At 43.3% G+C, this 26,767-nt stretch overlaps 1 protein-coding gene across 1 annotated transcript in view; it reads left to right on the plus strand.

Moving 5' to 3' along the window:
- Positions 1-26,767, plus strand: part of CMTR1 (cap methyltransferase 1) — a 50,397-nt gene that overhangs the window by 13,138 nt on the left and 10,492 nt on the right. Inside the window, exons 4-14 of the mRNA XM_003923226.4 lie at positions 516-674; positions 5,669-5,761; positions 7,627-7,698; positions 8,799-8,893; positions 8,999-9,071; positions 14,070-14,268; positions 15,018-15,136; positions 17,283-17,379; positions 17,701-17,833; positions 18,536-18,715; positions 26,693-26,749. Coding sequence (XP_003923275.1) covers positions 516-674; positions 5,669-5,761; positions 7,627-7,698; positions 8,799-8,893; positions 8,999-9,071; positions 14,070-14,268; positions 15,018-15,136; positions 17,283-17,379; positions 17,701-17,833; positions 18,536-18,715; positions 26,693-26,749 — 1,277 coding nt within the window. The remainder of the gene's footprint in view (positions 1-515; positions 675-5,668; positions 5,762-7,626; positions 7,699-8,798; positions 8,894-8,998; positions 9,072-14,069; positions 14,269-15,017; positions 15,137-17,282; positions 17,380-17,700; positions 17,834-18,535; positions 18,716-26,692; positions 26,750-26,767) is intronic.

The following is a 26,767-nucleotide window of genomic DNA, read 5'->3' on the forward strand; positions in this document are numbered from 1 at the left end:
AGTTTTTAGTTCATCTTTTTTTTTTCCCTAAAATCTGCTGAGACTTCATAGTTCATCTCTTAAGTGGGCTCCTGCAAAGCCACTTATCCTTGCCTAGTAAGGCTGTTTGACTGGTTAAGGGTAAGGCAGAAGTTACTGCTTGAAGCGGTTCCCTTTTAAATTATGTTCTCTTTATCAACTGTACTCTAGATCTGCTTCTCACTTAATCAGACAAATTAGCTGGAAGAGTAAGTTGTGCGAATGTCCAATGAGATTCATCAAGTACTCTGGGTGCTTTTAATTATGGCTATGAAGTCCCTTCTCGTTTATCCAGTTTCTGGTTGCCCTAGACTTCAACCTCCAGAACAGCCAGCCACTGGGCCCACAGTTATACTACAGTTATTTATTTATGCGTTTTTTTTTCATTAGGCTAAGACAAACTTTAGACCTTACTCATCTGTATTTCTTAGGTTTTAGCACACTGTCTGGCATGTGATGGACCTAATTAATTGTGCTCCCTTACTTCTCTTTTTCAGGCCAAGATGGGCTTCAGGGAAGGTGAAGGATTGGGTAAATACAGCCAGGGTCGGAAGGACATCGTTGAGGCTTCCAATCAGAAAGGTCGAAGAGGCTTGGGTCTGACACTCCGGGGCTTTGACCAGGAGCTGAACGTGGACTGGCGAGATGAGCCAGAGGTAACTGTTATAGGGGAAGAGGAGATGGAAAAGCCACTTGTGTTTTTGGATGCATGGTTTTAAGAAGCCATATAAATAAACTAGAAATTTCCAGAGGCAGTAAGAGCAAAGTGTAACTGGTTTTTTACATGGAAAGTACTGGGGATATCCAGAATGGAAGACAGAAGGCTGGGGAAGATAGTGGGATGTGGATTTCCTCTTGCATTAGGACTGTCTGAGATCAGTGAGTAGAAGAGGCTTGGAAGGTAGTGGATGGCTCCTTAAAACCTTTAATAAGGCCAGGCGTGGTGGCTCATGCCTGTAATCCCAGCACTTTGGGAGGCCAAGGTGGGTGGATCATGAGGTCAGGAGATTCCCAAGACCATCCTGCCTAACACGGTGAAACCCCATCTGTACTGAAAATACAAAAAATTAGCCAGGCATGGTACTGCACACACCTGTAGTCCCGGCTACTCAGGAGGCTGAGGCAGGAGAATCACTTGAACCCAGGAGGCAGAGGTTGCAGTGAGCCAAGATCGTGCCACTGCACTCCAGCCTGGGCGACAGGCTGTCTCAAAATAAAACAAAACAAAAAAACTTTAATAAATAGGTAGAGCTCTCCACTAATGGACTAGGATACCTCATGAGACAGTGTGCTCTCTCTGCTGAAAGTGTTTACGCAGGCCAAGTGCACCCACTCTCTCATTGTATGAGTGACTGGAGTAGGTGCCTTCTAAGAAGGTCCTTGTACCTCCACAGGTTTATACCATCCAGGTTCTAAATAGGTGCTTTTTTATGCCACATTGCTTTTCTACTATGGATTTAATTGCTTATCCACTTGGGTACCAGTTTGTTTTCATCATGAAGACCAAAAGAAACTCCCAATATCCCTTTTCATGGCACAGATAATGTGAGATTTTATTTTATTCATTTATTTATGTCCTATCTTATTCCACAAAGGATTTGTAGTGGGTACAATAAAAACACCTAAAAATAGGCCAGGCGCGGGGCTCACGCCTGTAATCCCAACACTTTAGGAGGTCAAGGCAGGTAGATAATGAGGTCAAGAGATGGAGACCATCCTGGCCAACATGGTGAAACCCTGTCTCAACTAAAAAATACAAAATTAGCTGGGCATGGTGTCATGCACCAGTAATCCCAGCTACTTGGGAGGCTGAGGCAGGAGAATCGCTTGAACCCAGGAGGCGGAGGTTGCAGTGAGCCGAGATTACACCATTGCACTCCAGCCTGTCACCTGGTGCCTGGTGACAGCGAGACTCTGTCTCAAAAAAAAAAACACCTAAAAATAACAATGAGATATTACCATTACAGAGTTGAAACTAGAGAAATTGGAACTCAAATGTCTAGCTTTCCACATAGTTGCTGTAGTTCAGCTTCAGATGTGGCTCTGAACTCTGGAAAATTCATATTTTATTTGTCTTCCTGGTGTTTCTGTTCAGGAAAGAAGTCCTATGAATCTGCACGTGATAGAAGCCTAATAAGCCTTCCGAGTAAGATTCTGACAAATGAGGAGCTCATGGGTTCTGGGGCTGGTCTCGCTGTTGCCTTGTAGTTGTGGGTGATGAGACCAGCAGACTGGCAATGTGGATAGATACCTGCAGCTGGTTTCTGGGTGTGGCCTTTCATCTCAGAAGTACCTGGTGCTTTTCACGTCTTCATTCGTGTTAAGACAAGAGTCCAGGCTGGGCACAGTGGCTCATCCCTGTAATCCTTGCACTTTGAGAGGCCGAGGCGGGCGAATCACAAGGTCAGGAGATGGAGACCATCCTGGCTAACATAGTGAAACCCCATCTCTACTAAAAATACAAAAAATTGGCCCAGTGCGGTGACACACACCTGTAGTCCCAGCTATTTGGGAGCTGAGGTAGGAGAATCACTTGAATCTGGGAGGCGGAGGTTGCAGTGAGCCAAGATCGCACCACTGCACTCCAGCCTGCACGACAGAGTGAGACTCTGTCTCAAAACAAAACAAGACAAAATCCAAGAGTCTATATCCTTTCATTGGGCAGAAGTTGAACTAACTTTGCTAAACTCAGAATCTGTTATTTGCCCTTTAATTTTCTGTTTTTAATGGAGACAGACTATTGAAGTTCCTTTTTGTAATATGAGGCTGATCCAGTTACCATTTACTGTAATTCAGTTTTTCTTTTACAAAGAATACTCTATAGACCGGGCGTGGTGGCTCACACCTGTAATTCCAGCACTTTGGGAGGCTGAAGTGGGTGGATCACCTGAGGTCAGGAGTTTGAGACCAGCCTGGCCAACATGACAAAACCCCATCTTTGCTAAAAATACAAAAATTAGCTGGGCGTGGTGAGGTACGCCTGTAATCCCAGCTACTTGCGAGGCTAAGGCAGGAGAATCACTTGAACCCGGGACGGAGAGGTTGCAGTGAGCTGAGATCATGCCACTGCCCTCCAGCTGTCCCACCTGGGCAACAGAGTGAGATTCTGTCTCAAAAACAAAAACAAACCAAAAGCCCTATAAGTAAGTAAAAGTTTGTAAGTAAGAGTTAGGTCACGAGTCATTTGGCAGCCATTTCCTCACAGCAGGTGAGTCTGGGTGTCCATGAGTGAATATCCAATCCTGGGATTACCATAGGATAAGTGCTCAGTGGCTACTGTAGGCTAGGAATGCAGAGGACAAGGTATGACCCTCTGGACAAAGTCCACTCTGTAGGTAATCATAATAATCAGACTCCCATAGGGAGATTGAATCTTCTTTTTCTTTTTTCTTTTTTTTTTTGAGGCAATCTTGTTCCATCGCCAGGCGCCAGGCTGGAGTGCAGTGGCGTGATATCAGCTCACTGCAACCTCCGCCTCTTGGGTTCAAGCAATCCTCCTGTCTCAGCCTCCCGAGTAGCTAGGACTACAGACGCACGCCACCACGCCCAGCTAATTTTTGTATTTTTAGTAGAGACAACGTTTCACCATGTTGACCAGGATGGTCTCAATCTCTTGACCTCATGATCCGCCCACCTCGGCCTCCCAAGGTGTTGGGATTACAGGCATGAGCCACCATGCCTGGCCTAAATCTGCTTTTTCTTTCCAAGTTTATATGAACTTCTTGTTCTTTAGAATTTATAATTTATAACCAAATCGATCACCTTTATGCTTAAAGGTGATAGATTTCAACAGGAGAAGAAGCTATGATTCACTGCCAGATTCATAGACAAAAGGCTTCAGTAATTTTTCTTTTCAACTTTTTCTCTGTTGATGCTGGTTGGCTTGCCCTCAAGACCTGGCATTGTGATACCATTTTATGGCTTTCAGAGCATGGAATATTACTTTTAATCACATTGCTTCAATTTGTAATGGTGACTCTCTTCTCCACACTTGCTTGGGAGCCAATATGTGAAGCTGCCATGCAGGTTAGCCACCTGTTTAGGTTTTATAAACCTTGTTTCTCTATCCTGGCGGCACTTAGTGCTGCCTGCATAGTAGAATCATCTGGGAACTTGTAAAAACTTATCCCCAGGCCTCACCTCAGACCAGTAGAATCTTATACTCTGGAGGTGGATCTCAGGCATCAACACTTCTGAAAATTTTGTCTGAGACAAGGTCTTGCACTGTTGCCCAGGCTGGAATGCAGTGACACCAACACAGTTAACTGCAACTTTGAAATCCTGGGCCCAAGATATCCTCCCACCTCAGCCTCCTGAGTATCTGCAACTACAGGAGTGTGCCACCATGCCCAGCTAATTTTTTAGACTTTTTTTGGGTAGAGACGGTCTTGCTGTGTTGCCCAGGCTGGTCTTAAAGTCCTGGCGTCAAGCAGTCCTTCTATCTTGGCCTCTTGAAGCATTGGAATTAGAGGCGTGAGCTACTGTGTCCAGCCCCAGGCATTGGTATTTTTTATTAATTTAATTTAATTTTGTTTTATTTTAGAGATGGAGTCTCATTCTGTTGCCCAGGGTGGAGTGCAGTGGTGCGGTCTTGGCTCACTGCAACCTCACCTTCTGGGTTCAAGCGATTCTCCCACCTTAGCCTCCCAAATAGCTGGGATGTGCACCACCAGGCTCAGCTAATTTTTGTATTTTTAGTAGAGATGGTGTTTCGCCATGTTGGCCAAGGCTGGTCTTGTAACTCCTGACCTCAAGTGATCCGCCCGCCTCAGCCTCCCAAAGTGCTGGGATTACAGGCGTGAGCCACTACACCCAGCTGCATCAATACTTTTTAGAAGCACTGCAGATGATCCTAATGCACAGCCAGAGTGAGAACCACTGCTTTGGCCTGATAGGAAGGTAATTGAAAAATTAAGAGGAAGCAGCCATTAGAGATGTCAGTTTTTGTTGTGTTTTAGAATTTAGGAATCCTTTTTACCAGTTACTGGGTTGTTTTGTGAATAACGCTTTGAAAGGCATTGGGAGATGAGACTCATTGCTATTTTTTTTTTTTTAATTTTATTTATTTATTTAACCTTTTTTTTTTTTAGAGATAGTATTTCACCAGGTTGGCCAGGTTGGTCTCGAACTCCTGACCTCAGGTGATGCACCTGCCTTGGCCTCCCAAAGTGCTGGGATTACAGGCGTGAGCCACTGCGCCCAGTTGACTCACTGCCATTAAGTCTTTCTGATAACACTTATTTTGTGATAGACCTACATCAACGTGATTACTGACTATTTACTTCTCTGTGTCTCCACTGCTCTGATTGCAAACCCCTTTTGCCAAGGACCATGTCTTATTTAGCTCTTCATTCTGAGCACTTAACACATAGTAGGTATTCATTTAATAATAATGGAACAAATGAAAGAAACCTTAGTTTTGGGAAGTTTCTAAGGATTCTAACCAGAATTGGAGCTGGCCTTTAGAAGTTTAATTTTAGAATTCTGGCTCTCACTTCATATGTCTGACCATTGCATTTGGCTTCAGCAACCTGGACCCTTCTCCGTCTGTCTCGGTCCCTTCTGCTTGTTTTGGGGAAGTCCTGATGAGTGGGGGTTTAGCTCTGAGGGTCTGTCATACCTGTCTTACATGCCTCTCTTTTGTTTGCAGCCCAGTGCCTGTGAGCAGGTGTCATGGTTCCCGGAATGTACCACTGAAATTCCTGACACTAAGGAAATGAGTGACTGGATGGTTGTGGGAAAGGTAGGCTTTCAGGAAAATGTACCCTGACACCTTGGCACTCTCCCAACTTTTCACTTGCTCAAGTCTGGTATGTACATGTACTTGCAGTTTAAGAAAAATGTGAATCTGACCATCCAGGTTGGTAGGAGTAAAGCTGTGTCATGAGCTTTACAAATAAGCTCCCCTGGAGATGTGGCAGGTATTTTGAAGTGGCTTATCATGTATATATCTGTGTATATTCTTTTTTTTTTTTTCCACTGTTTAAGGAATTTTTATTAAAGCAAGAATTTTATAATCCAAATTACGTTTCCTTGCTCAGTTTTCAATTCTATTACTTAAAACAGAACTGACATTTTGAGCTATTCCACAGTAAAGAATTACAAAATTAAAGAAAGGAATGCTTTTATATCTGTGTATATTCTTATCGCTGCTAGATGAAAAGACATTGTCCCTGTCCTTAGAAAGTAATGAGGGAATTGTTACAGAGGGAATTTGCTTAATTTTATTCTGGAAAATTGTGAGAATAAAGTAGATGGCTACCAAATCAATATGGTCTAGAGGACACGTCTCCAAGTGTATATGCTCCTGGGGATCTCCAGGATCCTTTCAGGGGGTCCACAAGGGCAAAGCTATTTTCATAATGATATTGAAAACTTATTTGCACTTTTCACCCTCATTCTCTCACAAGTGTCCAGTGGAGTTTTCCAGAGACTATGATTGATATTACAGTAGCCTGAACGAAAAAGCAGAGAGGAAAATCTGGCCTTCTATTAAGCCGGTTGCTGAAGAAATTTATAAAAGTGGAAAACACTACCACTCTTCTCAATTTTTTTTTTTTTGGAAATACGGTTATATTTCATGAAAAATATTTATGTTAACATTAGTCTTTTAAACTGACCTTTAAAATATTTTTAAAATCTCAGTTTTAATTTCTAATAATAGAATTATTTGAATTCTAGATAATGGATTACCTATCTATTATCTATCCCACATAAACAAAAATTCTTTAGGATCCTCAATAATTTTTAAGAGTGTAAAATCTGAGACCAAAGAGATTGAATTTCACTGGTTTAGAGGTGGCTTCACTCATATGGGGGTTGCACGTGCTATCCCTGTGAGACCCCTTAGAGTCCTTGTTTTCTTTTTTTTGTTTGTTTTTGAGGCAGAGGTTCCGTCTTTTTGCCCAGTCTGCAGTGCAATGGCGTGATCTCGGCTCACTGCAACCTCCACCTCCCGGGTTCAAGCAATTCTGCCTCAGCCTCCTGAGTAGCTGGGCTTACAGGCATGCACCAGCATACCCAGCTAATTTTGTATTTTTAGTAGAGATGGGGTTTCTCCATGTTGGTCAGGCTGGTCTTGAACCCCTGACCTCAGGTGATCTGCCCACCTCAGCCTCCCAAAGTGCTGGGATTACAGGTGTGAGACACTGTGCCCGGTGAGTCCCTGTTTCTGAAATGCTACCAGGTCAGTGTCTGGTATCATGCATTTGTACTCATCACAGAGTGAGAGGTTTCCTGGTAGAAGGACAAGCTTTTGTCATTTGAGGCATTCCCCATCCTTCTGTCTTTGTGCTCCAGGGGTAGACAGCTTGAATGTCTCCTTCCTGTTTGGTTTTCCTAGCCTCAGTATTCATGAGTTTTGTGTCCATATGGTGCTGTACTCAGAGCTTCTGGTGGAGGGGTGAGGGGGTGCTTCGTCTTACAGCCATCTGGTGAAGAGCCAGAGGGATTTAGGATTTTCTCTTTCCCACCCTTCAGGAATTGATATTTCTTGGCAGAGAACCAAGTCCCTTCTTGCTCTATTCAGTTGAAACCCTAATTTCTTCATTTGTCCCCCACAAATGCAGTCACATGTGGTCATTACTTACTGCTTTCTTCTCCCTGTAGAGAAAGATGATTATTGAAGATGAAACAGAGTTTTGTGGGGAAGAGCTACTTCATAGTGTGTTGCAGTGTAAGGTAAGGCCTTGTGGCTAGAACCAGATATGAAAACCTTGTGGGAGGTGATTTGTTGGACTTTCCATTTCTTCTTTGGGTTTGTTGTGGGAAAGCTAAAGTTAAGATTTTTCCAGGAGATTAGATGTGTAGCTTGGTTTGTATGCCCTGCTCTGTGGTGTTGTGCCATCCCTGTGGTCAGCAGCCAAGAACAGATCCACCTAACTGCAGTGTGTCTGTTCATTGTAATCCTGAGAGGGCCTGGTATAGCAAAAGGTGCATTCAAATCCAAAATCTACAATTCTTTTGCTGTGTGACCTTGGCCCAGTTCCTTTAGTCTGTGAGTTTGAATTTCCTCATCTATAAAATGAGGAGAAAATACTCATTTCTCATGGTTGCTGTGAGAGCTAAGTGAAATAGTGGTGTGAAGTACATAGGTGAATGTTAGCCCCCCTTGACACTTTTTGGCCTTATTGGGAAGCACATTGTCTGGGTCAGAATGAGCCAGGGAAACTCTGAGGAGGAAATGGGTTGGAGAAGGCAGGCCTCAGACCAGCCTCAGAGATTTTATTTTTTGGCAGGCATAGGGTTGGGAATATCCGTAAGGTGACTAGAACTCAGATAATATGAGGATTTCTTTATCTAGAGAGGAAATTGATCAGGGGAGTTTGAGAGGAGAAAGGATCGCTACTGTGTAGTAGGTGCCATCAGAAAACCCTGGTCTGGTTTGCTTGTTTCTCCTCTTTGTAAATGAGCTCTAGTCAGGTAAACCTTCATATCAGAGCTTTGATCCCTTGGAAAGTAGCTGCTGGTATGGGATGGAGAAACAGATTTGCTATGAGGATTAGCAATGCGCAGAGGTAACTCTGTATGTAGCAATGGGTGCTGTTTTTTAACCACTTGCCATGTGCCAGGCACCTGCTTACATTTTTTTTAACCAGTTTACTGGCAAGGTAGTTGAGAGAGTGATTGAGCAACCTGTCTAGGGTCACACAATAAGACATTTCAGAGCTGACATGCCACAGGAACCTTGTTCCATGGAGGGCTGTGAGATGGGCATTGCAGGCTCTTACGACCCCTTTCCTATCCTGGAGCTCACCTTGAGGTTCTGATTCTCTGGACAGAGCGTGTTTGATGTCCTGGATGGGGAAGAGATGCGACGAGCTCGGACTCGGGCCAATCCCTACGAGATGATCCGAGGAGTCTTCTTTCTAAACAGGTTTGCCGACATTTTCCTTCCCTCCCTTGATGCTCCCTGCTCCACCTTTTCAACTGAGCCTAGTTTTCCATACATCTGGTACTTTACTGTCTTGCTTTTTTGCAGGGCAGCAATGAAGATGGCTAACATGGATTTTGTGTTTGATCGCATGTTCACAAATCCGAGGGACTCTTATGGGGTGAGAACAAGATTCTGCTTCTGAATTCATGGTGCCAAGTGGGCTTAAGCTTCAGTGGTTCAGCCATTGCCATTTCTTCAATGCTAGGAGAGTATTCTGGCTATGTGAGGGAGATATTTTGCTTTGAGCTCCTCAGGTAGAGTCCCACAGTGCTTCTGTGGTCCCAGGAGTGAAGCAGTTGTCTCCAGGGCTTCAGTCCTGGAATCCAAGCCTTTAACCCTACGGAAGGTAGAACAGAAGGGTGAATACTGTTTTTATACTGCAAGCTTATTTTCCAAACTGAAACTTGGTGACATCACTTGATTTGGGTGCTATTTCTGATATGAGAAGGAAGTACTGGGAATATGGTTTGAGTGTTGGATGACATGTGGGCATTTCAGTGGGCATTTTCACTGATCTGTTTAAAATCAGTATTGTATCTGAAAATCTAGCCTGTGTTGTTAGAATGTGGTGGGGAAGGAGGTAGCACTTACGAAGCAGGAGGGATCACTTAAGTTTAGGCCTTCTTTGGACCTCAGCTGCCTCATTCTGAAGTGAGCCCTACCAACCTGCCAGAGGGCTGGGGTAGAACCAAAAGACTCCTAAGATTTGTCCCAGCACTAAGACTATAATTTCAGACTGGGCGGCTTTCCTTCCCTGCTTCTCTGAACAAGCTTTGTGTGGGATCGTAATTATAAGGCTTTGGCCCTTCTCAAGAAGTGGTAAAGTAAAATGATTTTCTACTCTGCTGCATCTCATTTCTCTGAACATAGACTCTCCATAGTGATAGAGAAAGAAAAAAAAAAGGAAATTTCATTCTAGAATTCCCTTAAGGGTTTCAAAGCATTTTTACTGGTACTAGAAAGTTACTTTTCTTTGTCAGTGACAGGGCCAAGAGCCAGCTACTATCCCCAAACTTGTTTCTGCTTCACTCACTCTCATTCCGCTAGACCCTCTGATTATCCACTGGCTAAAGAAGCTTATTTTTCAAGTTCTTTAATGTTTCAGCTCCACCTACCTAACTGCTTCCTCCTTGCTGGAAAAACTGGCATGTAGCCCCTCTAGCCATTACTCATTTTTCGCTCCCAGGCCTCCCTCTCCATTCTCCAATACCAGCAGGCAGCACAAAAGGGCTCTTGGAATTAGCATCTTGAGAAAATTAAGTTGATATAATGTTGATGTAATTTTCTGAGCTCCAAATGATTTCCTTTAAACCCCTGCCTGGCAGAGGAGCTCTGTCAAGCTGATGGGAAGTCACAGTGTCTTTTTTGGCTAATATAAATGCCTCCAGCAGCTGGTATCTGGTTATTGCCTTTTGCTGTCATGAAAATGAAGTAGGCACCAGGGTTGTACCATTCAGGTCTAGGGTAGAGATGTCACTTACATAGCAGAAGGCAGCCGTGTTTGTAATGCTTCGGGCAGCTTCTTGACCTGAATTGATTGTTAGTGGCCATGGAGAATTGCCCTTTCAGAGATGTTTCTCTATGCTCCACTATAAAAAAAGCGATTTCTCTCGAGTCCCTAGGAAAAGTGTTTTCCTCTCTCTTTTCATTTGCATTTTCCCCTGAGGACCAGAGTTACAGCCAAGCCCAACAGGCTCCGTGTGGTTTTCAGGCAAGCAGAGACACTAGAGTGGTCTCCAGCAGTACAAGAGTGGCTGAAGGCCCAGGCACATACCCACGTTTGCTAGGGTCATAGTGGCTCTCGGGTCAGGCAAATTACAGACGAAGAGCAGGAGAATTTGAAGCTTGGAATGTGGAGAGGTTAGGTGGTGGTCACGGGTGATGGGGAGAGCGGACTCTGAAGTTTTTAAGTAGGTCTGTGGTGCTGCAGGTTATGGTAAAAGGAGAAAAGGGGCAAGGAGAAGAAAAGAAGCTATAAGCAATAACTGAAAGAGACAAAGGAAGGAGGGAAATTTAGATCCTTGGCATATATGGAAGCATATTATAAACTGTTACATTATGTCAGGGGTTCGCATGCCTGGGGATGTTGTTGAGACAAAGTTGTCTGTGAAGCATTGCAGAAGGCAACTGAATGTAGACCTTTAAGTTTCAGTCCTAGCTAAGAGGAAAGTAGACATCATCTTTCTAATTTCTATTGAGTGTGGGGTACTGCTGTACTTGGCACTGGAAAGAGAAAAACATGGAAAAGGATAAGAGCTTTGACTCTGAGGAAATTGATCTGATTGACTATAATAGCATCTTGCATTTATTTAATACTTTACAGTTTATAAAGCTCTTCAATATAGGATACTTTATTTAGTCCTACAACAGCCTGGAGAAATACCTGCATTAGTCCCAATTTATAATTGAGCAAGCTCAAGCTTAATGACTTAAATTGTGTGCTTGCCCTTGACTGCACTCATTAAGTGGCAGGGCTAAGAACCCCAGCTGTACTTTCTGTGAAGAGACTTCCTGGCCATGACCTGTAAGGGCCACACATCTTGAAATGCCACACAGAACGAGGTCATACTCATGCCCCCTTTTCAGGGCTGAAACGCTCTCATTGATCATTCTGCATCCTTCTCCCAGTCTTCCTTTGGACTAGTGGTTCAGTCAGAGGGCACGGCCGGTGGCACGGAACCTTATTTTCCCTCTTTGCAGTATGTACAGGGCTTAAACTCATGACCCCTGATTCATCACCAGGCCTGACCTGAAGATGCTACATAAAGTTCTTGGTAAATACCATTAGGTCTTTTTTGTGTGCAAATGAATATAATCCAAAAAGGTGAATAATTGATGGCTCAGGAACAAAGAATCCTTGGGCAGTGTACTAGAGAAGTGGGGAAAGAATGATTAAGACCCAGCATGCCTGGAGTGGGCTTGTTACAGAATGATGACATTTATTTTTAGCTAAAGACACTTTCTTCAGAGAGTTTTTCAGTATTTTGATAAAGCTAGAATAGCTATCATCAGAAGAAAGGCCCATCTCACCTAGAAGTGATTGGGCTGTAAACATTTGTATGTCTGTTTCTTTCTCGTGAGTGTTTCCCCTAAAGCTTTCTGATCGTTGTCTAGCAGCTGCCGAACTCTGGACCAGCACTCAGCCATGCTGAACCTGTAGAGAGGGAAGACTAGGGTTCCTAAGCCCCTTCTGGCTGAGTGTTCATCATGGTCTGAGGCCAGCTGTAGTCTTCTGCAGTTCAGAACTCAGCCTTTTGTTGTTACCAGTGCAAATGGTTCATCCTCTCTGCTGTGGAGGGTGGGTAGAATTTCACTGTCTAGGACTCAGGTATGGGTAAGAGCTTACCTAGTATTTGCATATAAGGGAAGTATAAACATACAATATGGGCCAGTACCGGGTTTAGCATAAATGTGAGGTTAAGAGATAAAGCCAGGCCGGGCATGGTGACTTACACTTATAATTCCAACACTATGGGAGGCTGAAGTGGGAGGATTGCTTGAACCCAGGAGTTTAAGACCAGCCTGGGCAATATGCTAAGAACCTGCCTCTAAGGAAAAAAAAAAAAATTGGCCAAGTGTGGTAGTGTGTGCCTGGGGTCCCATCTACTCAGGAGGCGGAGGCAAGAGGATTGCCTGAGCTCAGGAGTTCAAGGTTTCAGTGAGCTATTACTGCACCACTGCACTCCAGCCTGGGCTGAACGAGACCTTGCCAATTAAAAAAAAAAAAAAAGAAAGAAAGAAAGTAGGGGAGAGAGCGAAGGCTACTCAAGGGACTACAAATGTAATGATGCCAAAATTCAAATGATAGTCAGTCCTGAGTTGGTTGGGTGCTCCAGGGGTTGCCTGGAAGCTGCTGTTGTGGCACACCAGCATTTCCTTCCCTCTCTTGTCTTGTCAGCTTCCAACTGTGTCCTACCCCAACCCCAACCCAGCACTGGGCAGGAGAAGAAGAAAGGGAGTGCAAAAAAGGAGGGAGGCCAAAGGCAATGTGGTATCTTGGATTGGATTCCAAACAGAAAAAGGACATTAGTGAAATCTAAATGAAGTCTGGAGTTTAGTTAATAGTAATGTATTAATGTTGGTTTTTTAGTTTTGACAGACATACCATGGTGTAAGGTGTTAACAAAACTGGAAATTGGGTGAGGGGTACGGGAACTCTGTACTATGTTGGCAACTTTTCTGTAAAATTATTCCAAAATAAAAAGTTAATTGGGATTTTTTTAAAAGGTGGTTGGGAGAGCCAAGGAGGAAGGGGAGAAAGGAAGACAGAGGTTATGATGGGGAAAGGGGGGGTTCCTGTGGCTGGGAGAGCGTGATGTTAGAGCCCCCCAGCCTTTGGTTGGACAGGAAGACCTGAGTCTAGAGGTTAGGTCAACTGGACTCTAATTTCGCTTTGTGGCAGACTGGCTGTGAACAGATTACTTTGTGACTTTGTATTTTCATGCCTCTTTTTCCCTATCTGTAATGTGGGGCGTATTCTATACAGTAGGACCGTTGAAAGGCAGGCTATGGTGAGGAAAACACACTGAGATATAAAAAATGCACAGTCAGATACTAATCAAGATGTTTTTTGTTTTTGTTGAGACAGGGTCTTGCTTTGTCTCAGGCTCAAGTGCAGTGGCATAATCTCAGCGCACTGGAACCTCTGCCTCCTGGGTTCAAGCGATTCTCCTGCGTCAGCCTCTCGAGTAGCTGGGATTATAGGCGTGCAGTACCATGCCTATCTAATTTTTTGTATTTTTAATAGAAATGAGGTTTTGCCATGTTGACCATGCTGGTTTTGAAACCCCTGACTTCAGGCGATTTGCCTCTAGGCCTCCCAAAGTGCTGGGATTACAGGCATGAGTCACTGTGCCTAGCTCAATGAAGATGTTTTTATGAGGAGTGTGAGCTAGGCCTGGTGATGTGATAGGTGTTGTGGGTATTTTGAGGGTGGGTGAGGCAATACTAAAGGGCATTGATCACCAGACGATATATTTCCTGGGTGCTATAGCCATGGTGGGAGGTCTGGATTGTACTTGCTGAAAGGCTTATTTTACTCCCTGCATTCTTCTTCCTGTTCTCCATTGAGCTGTCTTGTTTTCCTTCCTCTCCTGTCTTCCACCTGCCTTTGCAGAAGCCACTGGTGAAGGACCGGGAAGCTGAGCTTCTGTACTTTGCTGATGTCTGCGCAGGCCCAGGTGGCTTCTCAGAGTATGTGCTGTGGAGGAAGAAGTGGCATGCAAAGGGCTTTGGAATGACTTTGAAGGGCCCTAATGACTTCAAGCTGGAGGACTTCTACTCTGCCTCCAGTGAACTCTTCGAACCCTACTATGGTAGGGACACTGAGGAGGGTACTAGGAGGTATGAGGGACAGCCCCTCTATGGGGACTTCAGGTCAGAAGCAGTTGTTGGCCACATGCCATGTCTTCTTTCCTAGGTCTCTTACCCTGGGGTTCACAGTTCATGTCAGAATCTTGGTTCCCTCTGGACTATCCCTTTTTACCCTGAGCCTGCAGAATACAGGTCAAACAGTCCCTCAGCAGATTCTCATCAAGGCCATATTAATTCCTCCTTTCAGGAGCAGTCTGCTTTTGTGGTGGCAGGAGATAATGAAACTGCCTGATCTCTGGCTGAGAACTGGCGGGATTATTAACAAATACAAACCCCACACTCATCTCTAGTCCTTTGTGCCAGGTGCAGAATGCACTCGGTTGCAGACAGCTCAGCAACCCCATAGCAATCCCTCTGCTCTATGTTGATTGTAATTTGGCAGCAAATCCTAAGCCCTTTCTGAACGGTACTTATTAAAAAATTGATGCCTACATGAAGGTGCCTTAAACAGAACTTGAGTCTTGAAGAGAAAGGCCCAAGAGTTGATGACTTTTGGCTGTTCAGCTCCTTGGGGACTGTGTTTCATTATAGCAGGGTACTATTCTTCCTCCTGGTCCATCACTGTAAGGCAGCCTTGCAGGATGGGCCCTAGTTCTTGAGACACCTGATGCCTGTGTTCACTGTCCCAGAGCACTCATGTCCCAGCTCCTGACATGTATATAAACTCGCGATGACTCTTGTGTTCTGACAGGTGAAGGTGGGATTGATGGAGATGGAGATATCACCCGCCCAGAGAACATCTCTGCTTTTCGGAATTTTGTCCTGGATAACACAGATCGCAAGGGTGTCCACTTTCTGATGGCCGATGGGGTAGGTTACCTTTTTTCCATAGACTGATGCATTAAGGATTTGTTATTTTGGAGGTTTGAGAGTTGTTTTTGTTTGGTTTGGTTCTTTAGCTGCCCCCAAAGATGGTATTTCACAATTCAGATAGTAGGGAATGCATTTTTATTCTTTTTGTACATATTTTTTATGATAATTTTGTAGAGACTGTGATGTTGTGGATACCTTTGCCTGGAGCAGGGTGATCTTGGTGTTGCTGCTGGTGGAAGCTGTAAGCCTCTCATAGGCTGACAGATGGCCGCCTAAGCGAAGACGGCAGCACAGGGTAATCCACGGGAGGCTCTTGTCAGGGCTGGGCTAAAGTGAATGTTCAAGAGGCCTTGTCTACGGGCAGCTGCTTGAGACACAGAGGGAAGCCCATTGCAGCTTTGTTCAGCAGAAACTTTCACCCAGTAATCTGACAATGCAGGTGTTCCTTTCTGTAGTGAGCCACCACTTACTCCAGAGGAAGGACAATGTGGCAGGGATCATATAGCTAAAGTTGAGGAAAGCTTCTGGGCTCTTTGGATGGCCTCTCAAGCAGTAGCTATGAGGACAGTGAGGGAACGTGGGCATGATGTCAGCATGATACCCAGAGATGCCCAGGCTCAGCAAAGCACTGTGCATGGCAGGGAACAACAGATGACAGGCTTGGGGCTGGCTGTGAGGGAGGGGCTGCTCTGGCTGAGCATATGAGGGCGTCTGATAGCGCTTATGAGGCAGCTGTTGCAGTGCGGTAGCTAGAGCTGCGAACTCAAGGGCTTTCTTTAGCAGTGTAGAGGGTGACCTGGGCTTTTTTTTTTTTTTTAAATTGACCCCATATTGAGGTATGCATTTTGAGAAGGATCTTTAAGTCTGGAAGACATTGCTAAACTTTTTTTTATCCTGAGTCCTTAGCTATCACTTTCGTAGAACTGAGTCAGGGAGACCTGACCTGGCTGGGGTCTGTTTCATAGAGAACAACTTCCCTTTTTTTAAATTATAAAAAACACAAATTTGATCATCTTAATTTTTTTTTTTTTTTTTTTTTTTGTGAGACAGAGTTTCACTCTTGTTACCCAGGCTGGAGTGCAATGGCGCGATCTCAGCTCACCGCAACCTCCGCCCCCTGGGTTCAGACAATTCTCCTGCCTCAGCCTCCTGAGTAGCTGGGATTACAGGCACGCGCCACCATGCCCAGCTAATTTTTTGTATTTTTAGTAGAGGCGGGGTTTCACCATGTTGACCAGGATGGTCTCGATCTCTTAACCTCGTGATCGGCCCGCCTCGGCCTCCCAAAGTGCTGGGATTACAGGCTTGAGCCACCGCACCCGGCCCCCATCTTAATCATTTTTAAGTGTTAACAGTAGTGTTAAGTCTATTTACACTGTTGTACAACAGATTTTCCAAACTTCATTTTGCAAAACAGAAACTATCCCCATTTAACAATACTCTGCCACTCCATGTCCCTGGCCTCCTTTACTTTTATATAAGCCTGGCTCTTTGTCTCCTGCTGGGATTGCACAAGGAGGGAGACAAGTCTAGAAACAGCATCACACATTCTTTCGGGAAATACCCTGGCCAGAGAGTCTGCCAGCTGGAGGGATGAGGTATCATGGTCTTAGGACAGGAAAGTGGGTATTGTAAGTAAAACTTGAGTCAACAGAGAGAGAGATAGATTACTGTGACTAGGAGAGTTAACTTTTCTCCTGTCTCCAGACTGAAAAACCAAAGCAGTGTTTTCTCACTGCATTCACTCCCTGATCCTGTTAGGACTCACCAGAGCATTCTGTTTCCTATGTTGTGGTTGACCTGTAACTAGCCAATATTTTGCCTCTGTTCTGCCTTACTCTTCCCTGGATTCCCATGAGTTAAAACTTTCTAAACCATCTCCTTGAAAAAGCAGGCTTGGTTCTGTCCCCTGGGAATGATAGAGCAGGACAGTGGAGCTGGTCCAGTCATAGGCCTGGGTCTGTGCTTATTCCATCTAACAAGCCCAGTGACCTAAAATAACTCAGTGCTGAGCTGCTTCTTCATCAGTCAGATAGTGATCAATGAAAACACTTCAAGAGCTCTTGTGAAGATGAGGTAGTGATGTTATTCTCAGTCCTTCTCCTTTCTCTTTCCCACCCCATTCCTTGTGCTCTCATTTCAGGGTTTCTCGGTGGAGGGACAGGAGAACCTGCAGGAGATCCTCAGCAAGCAGCTGCTGCTGTGTCAGTTCCTCATGGCGCTGTCCATTGTCCGGACAGGTGACACTTCCTCAGCTGTCTCCTTACCCCAGGACTCACTAGAGGCCCTACTGAACAAGAGCATGCACAAGGGGTTGGTTGGGAAGTTAAAAAATCTGCTTCTGTTAGATGACAGGTAGCTAAATGAGTAATTTAGGGAAGAAAGGGCTGTGGAATCCTCAAAGTCCCCTCCAAAGCTGGTTCTCTCCCTTAAATTGTCTCTGATTTTTAATGGGCCCAGGTACTGATTCCTTGACTTTGTCATATTTACTCCCAAGACTATTTCACCCGTCTCCTAGAATAGACCCATTGGCTGCTTTTGGTGTTTTCTTTCTAATCCAGGAGGCCACTTCATCTGTAAAACCTTTGACCTGTTCACACCGTTCAGTGTGGGGCTTGTCTACCTGCTGTACTGCTGCTTTGAACGAGTTTGCCTCTTCAAGCCTATTACCAGCCGTCCTGCCAACTCAGAGAGGTGAAGACTTTCTCTCTATATTAGCCACATTAGTTGGCTAAATGTCGTAACAGCAAATCATGGTGCATCTCTCTGGCATGATCTCTTAAGCTACATTTAAAACCTTGACTTCAAAGAAGTGATGAGAGCCAACAGGATTGAGGATTCCTGGATCTTTTGGTCTTGTGATGTGCTAGTTTAGCCTCTGCCTCCTCCTCCCAAGCCTTATTCTCTATGCTTATGTGAGGATGTGAGGGATTCTCAGCTTGGCCCAGGAGAATGTGACCAATAATAAAAACACTTGGAGGGACATGGGCTGGGATGGGGTAAGGGTCTGCTATCCAGAGGCACTACTGGTGTCTCAGTGTGACAGTGCCCACACACGAAGTGAGATAAAATGCAACCAATCAGAATTGCCAGGTGGCTTGTTACAAACACATATTTCTGGGCCTTCTCCTGGGAGAGTTTGATTCATTAGGTCTGTAATTTAACAGACTCCCCAGGTGGTTGTGATGCAGCCCGGCTGTCACAGGGAAGTTGGGAAGGACTGACAGAGAGAGTAGAAATAGAGCCTGACAGGGAAGGATTTGAGGGTAACTTTAGCACCACAAAGGGTTGAAGAGGGAAGCTGTTAAGCTTTGAGATTCCACAAGGGTTTGGGGGGAAAGGCATGTGTGGGGAGGAAGCCCTTGCTCAGTGGAGTGACAGAGTATCTCCTGCCAGGTATGTGGTATGCAAGGGCCTGAAGGTGGGCATAGATGACGTTCGGGATTACCTCTTCGCAGTAAATATTAAACTCAACCAGCTGCGGAACACTGATTCTGACGTCAACTTGGTGGTCCCCCTGGAGGTGATCAAGGGAGACCATGAATTTACTGACTACATGATACGGTCCAATGAGAGGTAAGCCAATGGGCTGGTTTTTGCTGGTACCACTGAGGTCCTAATGAAGACCAGAGAGTGAAAGACTGAATGGGTGGCTCTTGGTATCACTTTTGTCAACCCTGACAAATTGGCCACTGGGTATGGTATGCTGGTTCCAGGGTTCCCTGGGACTTTGTTTAGTTACCCTCAGGGACCCTCATCCTGCTGCCATACTCTATCTCAAGGGTGGCAGGTAGGTGCCTAGCTGGTATAGGCCTGCCTGCAGGAGCCTGTGTATGACAGTGAAAGCTGACAGAGAGCAATCTGTGTCCCTGGAGGCAGGAGTAATTTCCCTTTAATTGCTGCTGTTCGTAAAAGGCCATCATGCTTGTTGCCTAGTGAAGTCCCCTGTTTGGAAGCAGGAGATGGATAGAAAGCATGTGTACAACATGCTTTGCAAGTTCCCAAACTTTTGCCAGTTCATGGGTTCCCCAGCTGGTGATCCAAATGCTGTTTTCCGTATCTTTCTGTTCCCCACTCCCTGTTAGTGGTAGTAATTTAAAAGTTGTGATATTTGGCTTAGTTTTCTCAGCGGGCAGTCCTTAGAAAATAGTTTTTGGAGATAGGTTGGAGGTTTGTATAGTAGCAGTGAATCAACAGAAAGTGCTCTGTTAGGGGGCCAAACAGGTGTTGGAAAGGCCTTAGTTGAGGGTCCAGTCTCAAGTCCCCCAGAGAAGTTTGAAGATACAGGTGGCCCTGGAGAATCACAGAAGGGGAGGAAGTCTTTATCCCATTCTTTCCTGTTTTTCCATTATTGGCTAGTGTTTTTACTTTCCACAGTACTGCCTTGTAAGTTCCCTCATTTTGATAGCATAGGTAGGCACCAAGGTGGAACAGACAGTAAACTTCAGCATGTTATAGATGAGGAAGCAAACAGATCCAGGGACCCGCCTGGCTGGGGCTTTATAACACTTCTGGGTTATGGAACATGTCTTTTGGCTGAACAAGTGTACACAGTTCTGCATGGCAGAACTGGACTTCTTTTCAATGCTTCCAGTAGCACAGAATGTTTAAGCAACTCTATAACCAAGTACTTTTCTTTTTCTAAAAAAATTGAGGTATAATTCTGAAAGTGAAATGCAGATCTTAAATATATACTTCAATCAATTTTGACAAATGCATACATATATCCTTGTAGCCTACATTCCTATTAAGATAAAAAAACGTTTCCATTACCTAAGGATATTTCCTTATACCTCTACTCAGCCAACCCCAAAGTAACCCGTCTTCTGATTTTTATCACCAGAGGTTAGTTTGTCTTGTTCTAGAACTTTGTATAGATGGAATCATACAGTATGCATTTTTGTGTCTGGAATTTTTTCCTCATTGTGTTTTTGAGATTAATTATATTGTGTTAGTTTGTTCCTTTTTATTGATGACTAGTATTACATTCCATTGTATGGAGATTCTCTTGTCAATGGCCACTTGAGATATTTCCAGTCTGGGGCTGTTAGGAATAAAGCTGCTACTATACAAAGCTTTTGGTGGACAAATGTTGTAATTTCCCTTGGATAAATACCTGAGTGGGAAATTCTGGATCATAGAGTAGATGTATGTTTATTTAAAAATACCACGTAGTTTTCTAAAGCACTATGTGTGTGTGTGTATGTGCATGTGTGTGTACAATAAGACAATGTATATAGTATATATAATATGTATATTATATATATAAACAATAAAACAATTTTTATATATTGTTTTATTCTCCATCCAGCAAAGTATGACATTCTGATTACATCTTTGTCAGCATTTGATATTGTCAGTTTTATTTTAACCATTTGTTGGGGTGTAGTGTTAAATCACTGTGGTTTCAATTTGTATTTCTGTGACAACTAGTGATATTGAACCCCTTTTTATGTGTTTATTGGCTATTTGTATATCTTCTTTTATGAAGTGTTTCTTCAAGTCTTTTGACCATTTACAAAAATTGATTTGCCTTTTTATTAAGTTGCAGGAATTATTTTACATTCTGAATAAAAGTCCTGTTTGTAGCTGGGATTACAGGTACCCGCCACCATGCCCAGCTAATTTTTGTATTTTTAGTAGAGACAGGTTTCACCATGTTGGCCAGGCTGGTCTCGAACTCCTGACCTCAGGTGATCCACCCACCTACGCCTCCCATACTGCTGGGATTACAGGCATGAGCCACCATGTCCGGCTGACCTTTGGCTGTTTTGAATTGTTGTTGTTGAATTGTAGTAGTTCTTTATATATTCTGCATATTAATCACTTTTCAGATATATGATTTGAAAATATCACCTGCCATTCTGTAGGGTTTTTTTCCCCCACTCCATTGTGTCATTTGATACATTGAAGTTTGAAATTTTGATGGAATCCAATTTACCATTTTTTTTCTTTTATTCCTTGTGCTTTTGGTGTTATATGCAGGAAATCATTGTTAAATTCAATTGTCATTAAGCTTTCTTCAGTTTTAAGAGTTTTACAGTTTTATCTGTTACATTTAGATCTTTGATTCTTTTTTTTTTTTTGGAGACAGAGTTTCACTCTTGTTACCCAGGCTGGAGTGCAATGGCGCGATCTCGGCTCACCGCAACCTCCGCCTCCTGGGTTCAGGCAATTCTCCTGCCTCAGCCTCCTGAGTAGCTGGGATTACAGGCACGCACCACCATGCCCAGCTAATTTTTTGTATTTTTAGTAGAGATGGGGTTTCACCATGTTGACCAGGATGGTCTCGATCTCTTGACCTTGTGATCCACCCACCTCGGCCTCCCAAAGTGCTGGGATTACAGGCTTGAGCCACCGCGCCCGGCATCTTTGATTCATTTTAAGTTTATTTTTGTGTATAGTATTAGGTAAGGTTCCTTTTGCATGTGGATATCCAGTTCTCCTAGCCCCATTTGTTGAAAACACTGCCCTTTCCTCATTTATTGGTCTTGGCATCTATCATTTGACCATATATGTAAGAGTTTATTTCTGGGCTATCTCTTCCATTGGCTTATGTGTCTGTCTGTATGCCATTAGTAGACAGTTTTTATTACTGTAGCTTTGTAGGAAGTTTTAAAATCAGGAAGTGTGAGTTCTCCAACTTTGCTCATCATTTTCAAGATTGCTTTGGCTATTTGGTGTCCCTTGAGATTCCATATAAATTTTAGGATGGGTTTTTCTATTTCTGCACATATACATATGTATATATTATTATTATTTATTTATTTATTTTTACCACTACTGCAGATGTGTAAAGAACCAATATTTTATTTTTTTAATGTTACAGTTTCCCTTTAGGGATGCTTTAGGGCCAAGCATGGTGGCTCACACCTGTAATCCCAGCACTTTGGGAGGGTAAGGTAGGTAGATTACTTGAGCTCAGGAGTTTGAGACCAGCCTGGGCAACATAGTGAAGCCCTGTCTCTACAAAAAATACAAAAATTAGCCAGGCATGGTGGCTTGCACCTGTGGTACCAGCTACTCAGGAGGCTCAGGCAGGAGGATCACTTGAGCCCAGAAGGTGGAGATTGCAGTGAGCCAAGATGACAGTACTGCCCTCCAGCTTGGGTTACAGAACGAGACCCTGTCTCAAAAAAAAGAATGCTTTAGCTGAATCTTAACTACATTTTGATACGAGTCTTTTTTTTTTTTTTTTTTTTTTTTGCAGAAAGTGATTTATTTAGGCAGAGAAAGAGGAAAAGGAGAAAGAAAAAGATAAGAGAGAAAAGCTTCCACGAGATTGTGGAAAGGGACCAAAATATGGATGCAGCCGAGAGACAGAGGAAGGAAGGGAGGGAAGGAGGGAGGGAGAGAGAGAGTGCGAAATTGGAGAAAGAGACTGTGCTTTTATTTAAACCTGGCTGGCCTGCACCACTTAAAGACAGGCTGTCCCCCTCCCCGCTGTGGCTCGGCACAGCCACTCTGGTATTTCTTAAAAGCAACAGGACAGATTTCAAGTGAAAGGGGTCTGACTCACTTACCCCTCTGAAGTAACAGTTTTCTTTTCTTTTCTTTTTTTTTTTTTTTGAGACGGAGTTTCGCTCTTGTTACCCAGGCTGGAGTGCAATGGCTCGATCTCGGCTCACCACAACCTCCGCCTCCTGGGTTCAGGCAATTCTCCTGACTCAGCCTCCTGAGTAGCTGGGATTACAGGCACGCACCACCATGCCCAGCTAATTTTTTGTATTTTTAGTAGAGACGGGGTTTCACCATGTTGACCAGGATGGTCTCGATCTCGACCTTGTGATCCACCCGCTTCGTCCTCCCAAAGTGCTGGGATTACAGGCTTGAGCCACTGCGCCCGGCCTGAAGTAACAGTTTTCTTAAGCTGCAGTCTTGGCTGGCTCGCCAATATTTCTTGCCGGGTTCTGGGACCAGGGGAAGTGGGGAGGTGGGCTGTTCTTCCGGGCTGTTGGTCTCTCACTCACCCAAGAATGGGAGAGGGAACCACACCAGGCACAGTACACTTGGAAGTAAATATCGGACTCCAAAGAGTTTTTGCAGAAAGTGATTTATTTAGGCAGAGAAAGAGAAAAAGGAGAAAGAAAAAGATAAAAAGATTCCATGAGATTATAGAAGGGGGCCCAAATATGGAATCCCGATATGAGTCTTAATTATCATATAGCTAATATATTTTAAAGTTTTTCCTTATGATTTATTCTGATTCCTGGATTATGCATATGTGTGGTATTTAATATTCAGGTAATTTAGGATTTTCAAGATACCTATTCGATTTAGTCACGCCATTCTCAGAGAATGTATTCTGTAGGATTTTGATCCTTTGAAACTTAATGAGGCTTATTTTAGGGCCCATCATGTGCTCTGTCTTGATGTTGCTTGGTATAATGCTCTATAAATGTTAATTTGGTTCATAGTGTTTTTCAAATATTCTAAATCTTAGCTGATATTCTGAGTACTTATTCTGTCAGTTGCTAAGAGTGTTGAAGTCTTTATGATTATTGGGTTGTCTGTCTCTCCCGTTAGTTTTGTCAGTTCTTCAGCAATTTGGGTTCTTTGTTGTTAGGCACGTGGACATTTAAGATAATTTTGTCTTCTTGATGAATTGACCTTTTATCATTATGAAAAATCCTATTTATCTCCAGTAATACTCCTTGTCTGAAAGTCTGCTTTATCTGACATTAATATAGCCACATAAACTTTCTTTAGCTTAATGCTTGTATGGTCTTTTTTTGTCCTTCTACCTTTTTCTTTACAAGTAAATGTGTTTCTTATAGACAACATGTGGTTGAGTCTTACCTTTTTGTCCAGTCTGACCTGGATAAAAGTCTCAGCATTTTAATTGGGGTGATTGGTACATTTACATTGAGTGTAATTATTGTTTGACTTTAAATCCCCTGTCTTGGTTGTTTGATTTCTATTTATCCTGTCTGCTCTTTGTTCCTCTCTTTCTTCCCTCCTTTTTTGGGGGGACTTATTCAGTATTTTTTAGTATTCCTTTTATCCCCTTGGGGTTTTTTTTTTAAATGCCTTTTTTGTGCTATGTTTCAATTGTTGCTCTAGTGATTACAGTCTACACCTTTAATCATAGTCTGCCTTCCAAAAATATTTTGTTGCTTTATGAACAGTGTAAGAACCTTAAAACACCGTACATGCTATTGTTCTTTTGTCTTTGTGTTTTTGTTTTTATATAAACCCTATTTTATATTGTTACTGTTTTTAGTTTAAACCATTTATTGTCTTTCAAAGATGCACATGCATGCACATATATATCTTAACTTTTTAAAAAAGGTCCTTGGTATTTACTGACATATTTACCCTTTCTGGTATTCTTCATTCCTTCCTGTAGAACCAGATTTCTATTTGGAATCATTTTTCTTAGCCTAAAGAATTTCTTTTAGACTGTCTTTGTAGTACAAGTCTTTTGGAGACTAATTTCCTGCTTTTGTTTATTTAGAAATGTATTTAGGCCGGGTGCAGTGGCTCATGCCTGTATTCCCAGCACTTTGGGAGGCTGAGGCAGGTGGATCACCTGAGGTCGGGAGTTTGAGACCAGCCTGACCAACATGGTGAAACCTTGTTTCCACAAAAGTACAAAAATTAGCCCAGCATGGTGGTGGGCTCCTGTAATCCCAGCTACTCGGGAGGCAGAGGCAGAAGAACCACTTGAAACTGGGAGGCGGAGGTTGCAGTGAGCCAAGATCATGTCATTGCACTCCAGCCTAGGCAAGAGAGCAGTTCTCCATCTCAAAATAAAATAATAATAATAATAATAATAATAATAATGTATTTAGGCCGGGCATGGTGGCTCATGCCTCAGCACTTTGGGAGGCTGAGGCAGGTGGATCACTTCAGGTCAGGAGCTTGAGACTGGCTTGGCCAACATGAGGAAACTCCTGGCAAGAGAATCACTTGAACCCAGGAGGCAGAGGTTGCAGTGAGCTGAGATTGAGCCACTGCACTCCAGCCTAGGTGATAGAATGAGACTCTGTCTCAAAAAAAAAATTTAAAAAATTTTAAAGAAAATGTATTTATTTCCCTTTCCTTTTTGAAGGATATTTTCACAGGGTATGGAATTTGAGGTTGATGTTTTTTCTGTTAGCACTTTAAAGATAAAATTCCATGCTTCTCTGCCTCCCTTGTTTCTGATAAGTCAGCTGTTATTTTTATTGTTTTCCTGTACGTCATGTGTCTTTTTCCCTCCTGGTAGCTTTTAATATTTTATCTTTTTAGTATGTCAACCTTGATATATTTATATGTGATTTTCTTTGTATTTATTCTGCTTGGGGTTCACTGACCTTGGATCTTTGGATTGATTTCATTAATCAGTTTGGGAAATTTCTTGGCCGTTTGTTTGTCAATATGTTTTTGTTGTTTTATTCTTGTGAGACAGAGTCTTGCTCTGTTGCCTGGGCTGGAGTGCAATGGCATGACCTCAGCTCACTGCAACCTCTGCCTCCAGGGTTCAAGTGATTCTCCTGCCTCAGCCTCCCAAGTAGCTGGGATTACAGGTGCCCACCACCATGCCTGGCTAATTTTTATATTTTTAGTAGAGATGGGGTTTTGCCATGTTGGTCATTCTGGTCTTGAACTCCTGACCTCAGGAGGTCCACCTGCCCCAGCCTCCTAAAGTGCTGGGATTACAGGTGTGAGTCACTGCACCTGGCCTAATATGTTGTTTTATTATTTCCTCTGCTTCTGGAACTCCAATTATGTATATGTTAAGCAGTTTGCTATTGTCCCCAATACCTAGATGATCTGTTTTTCTTTTCACTTTTTTTCCTCTCTTATGTTTCAGTTTGCGTTTCTGCTGACATGTCTGTTCTCAAAAAGTTGACTGGTTCTTTACTATTTCAGTCTGCTAATCCCAGCAAAATAATTATTCATCTCTAACATATTTTCATTTCTAGAATTTCTATTTGCCTTCTAAAAATATATTTTCTATATCTTTGCTGAAAATCTTCACCTTTTTATATATGTCATTCACCCTTTCCACTAGATCTTTTAACATGTTATCTTTAACAGTTCTTTAAAGGCCCCATCTGATAATTCTAACATTTGGGCCATCTCTGGGTCTTGTTCTGTTGGCCTGTTTTCCCTCTTGTCAATGGGCAGCATTTTCTTGCTTTACCACATGCCTCATAATTTTTTATTAAATGCCAGACATTGTTTTTAAAGAACAGTGAAGACTAAAGTAGAAAGGATAGCTGTTAGGATATATGGGTCGAGTAAGCTTAGTCTGTAGTTGAACTGAGTCTGGGCTTTGAATGAGTTCACCACTACTTCAGATTATTTAAGGTTGGGATCAGAAGCTTCCTTTTAGTAAAACTTGGGATTGAAGAACTGAGTGGCTTAGTTTTACTGTTATACTCTCAGCCTTCAGTAAGCCCCACATAACTGCACCTTGGGGTAGAGGTGTGGGTTTCTTAATTAACTGTCCAGCTCCTCCACCAAATGCAGATGGCCACTGCTCCAGCTTAACCTCTCTGTCCTGATGTCAGTTGCCTGTCTTTTTTGGGAATCCTGAAATCAAATAATTTTTTTTTCTTTTAGCCACTGTAGTCTACAGATTAAAGCTCTGGCGAAAATCCATGCCTTTGTTCAAGACACGTGAGTGTTGCCCACTTT

This window comes from Saimiri boliviensis, chromosome 4 (assembly GCF_048565385.1).
Source record: "Saimiri boliviensis isolate mSaiBol1 chromosome 4, mSaiBol1.pri, whole genome shotgun sequence".
Lineage (NCBI taxonomy): Eukaryota > Metazoa > Chordata > Mammalia > Primates > Cebidae > Saimiri > Saimiri boliviensis.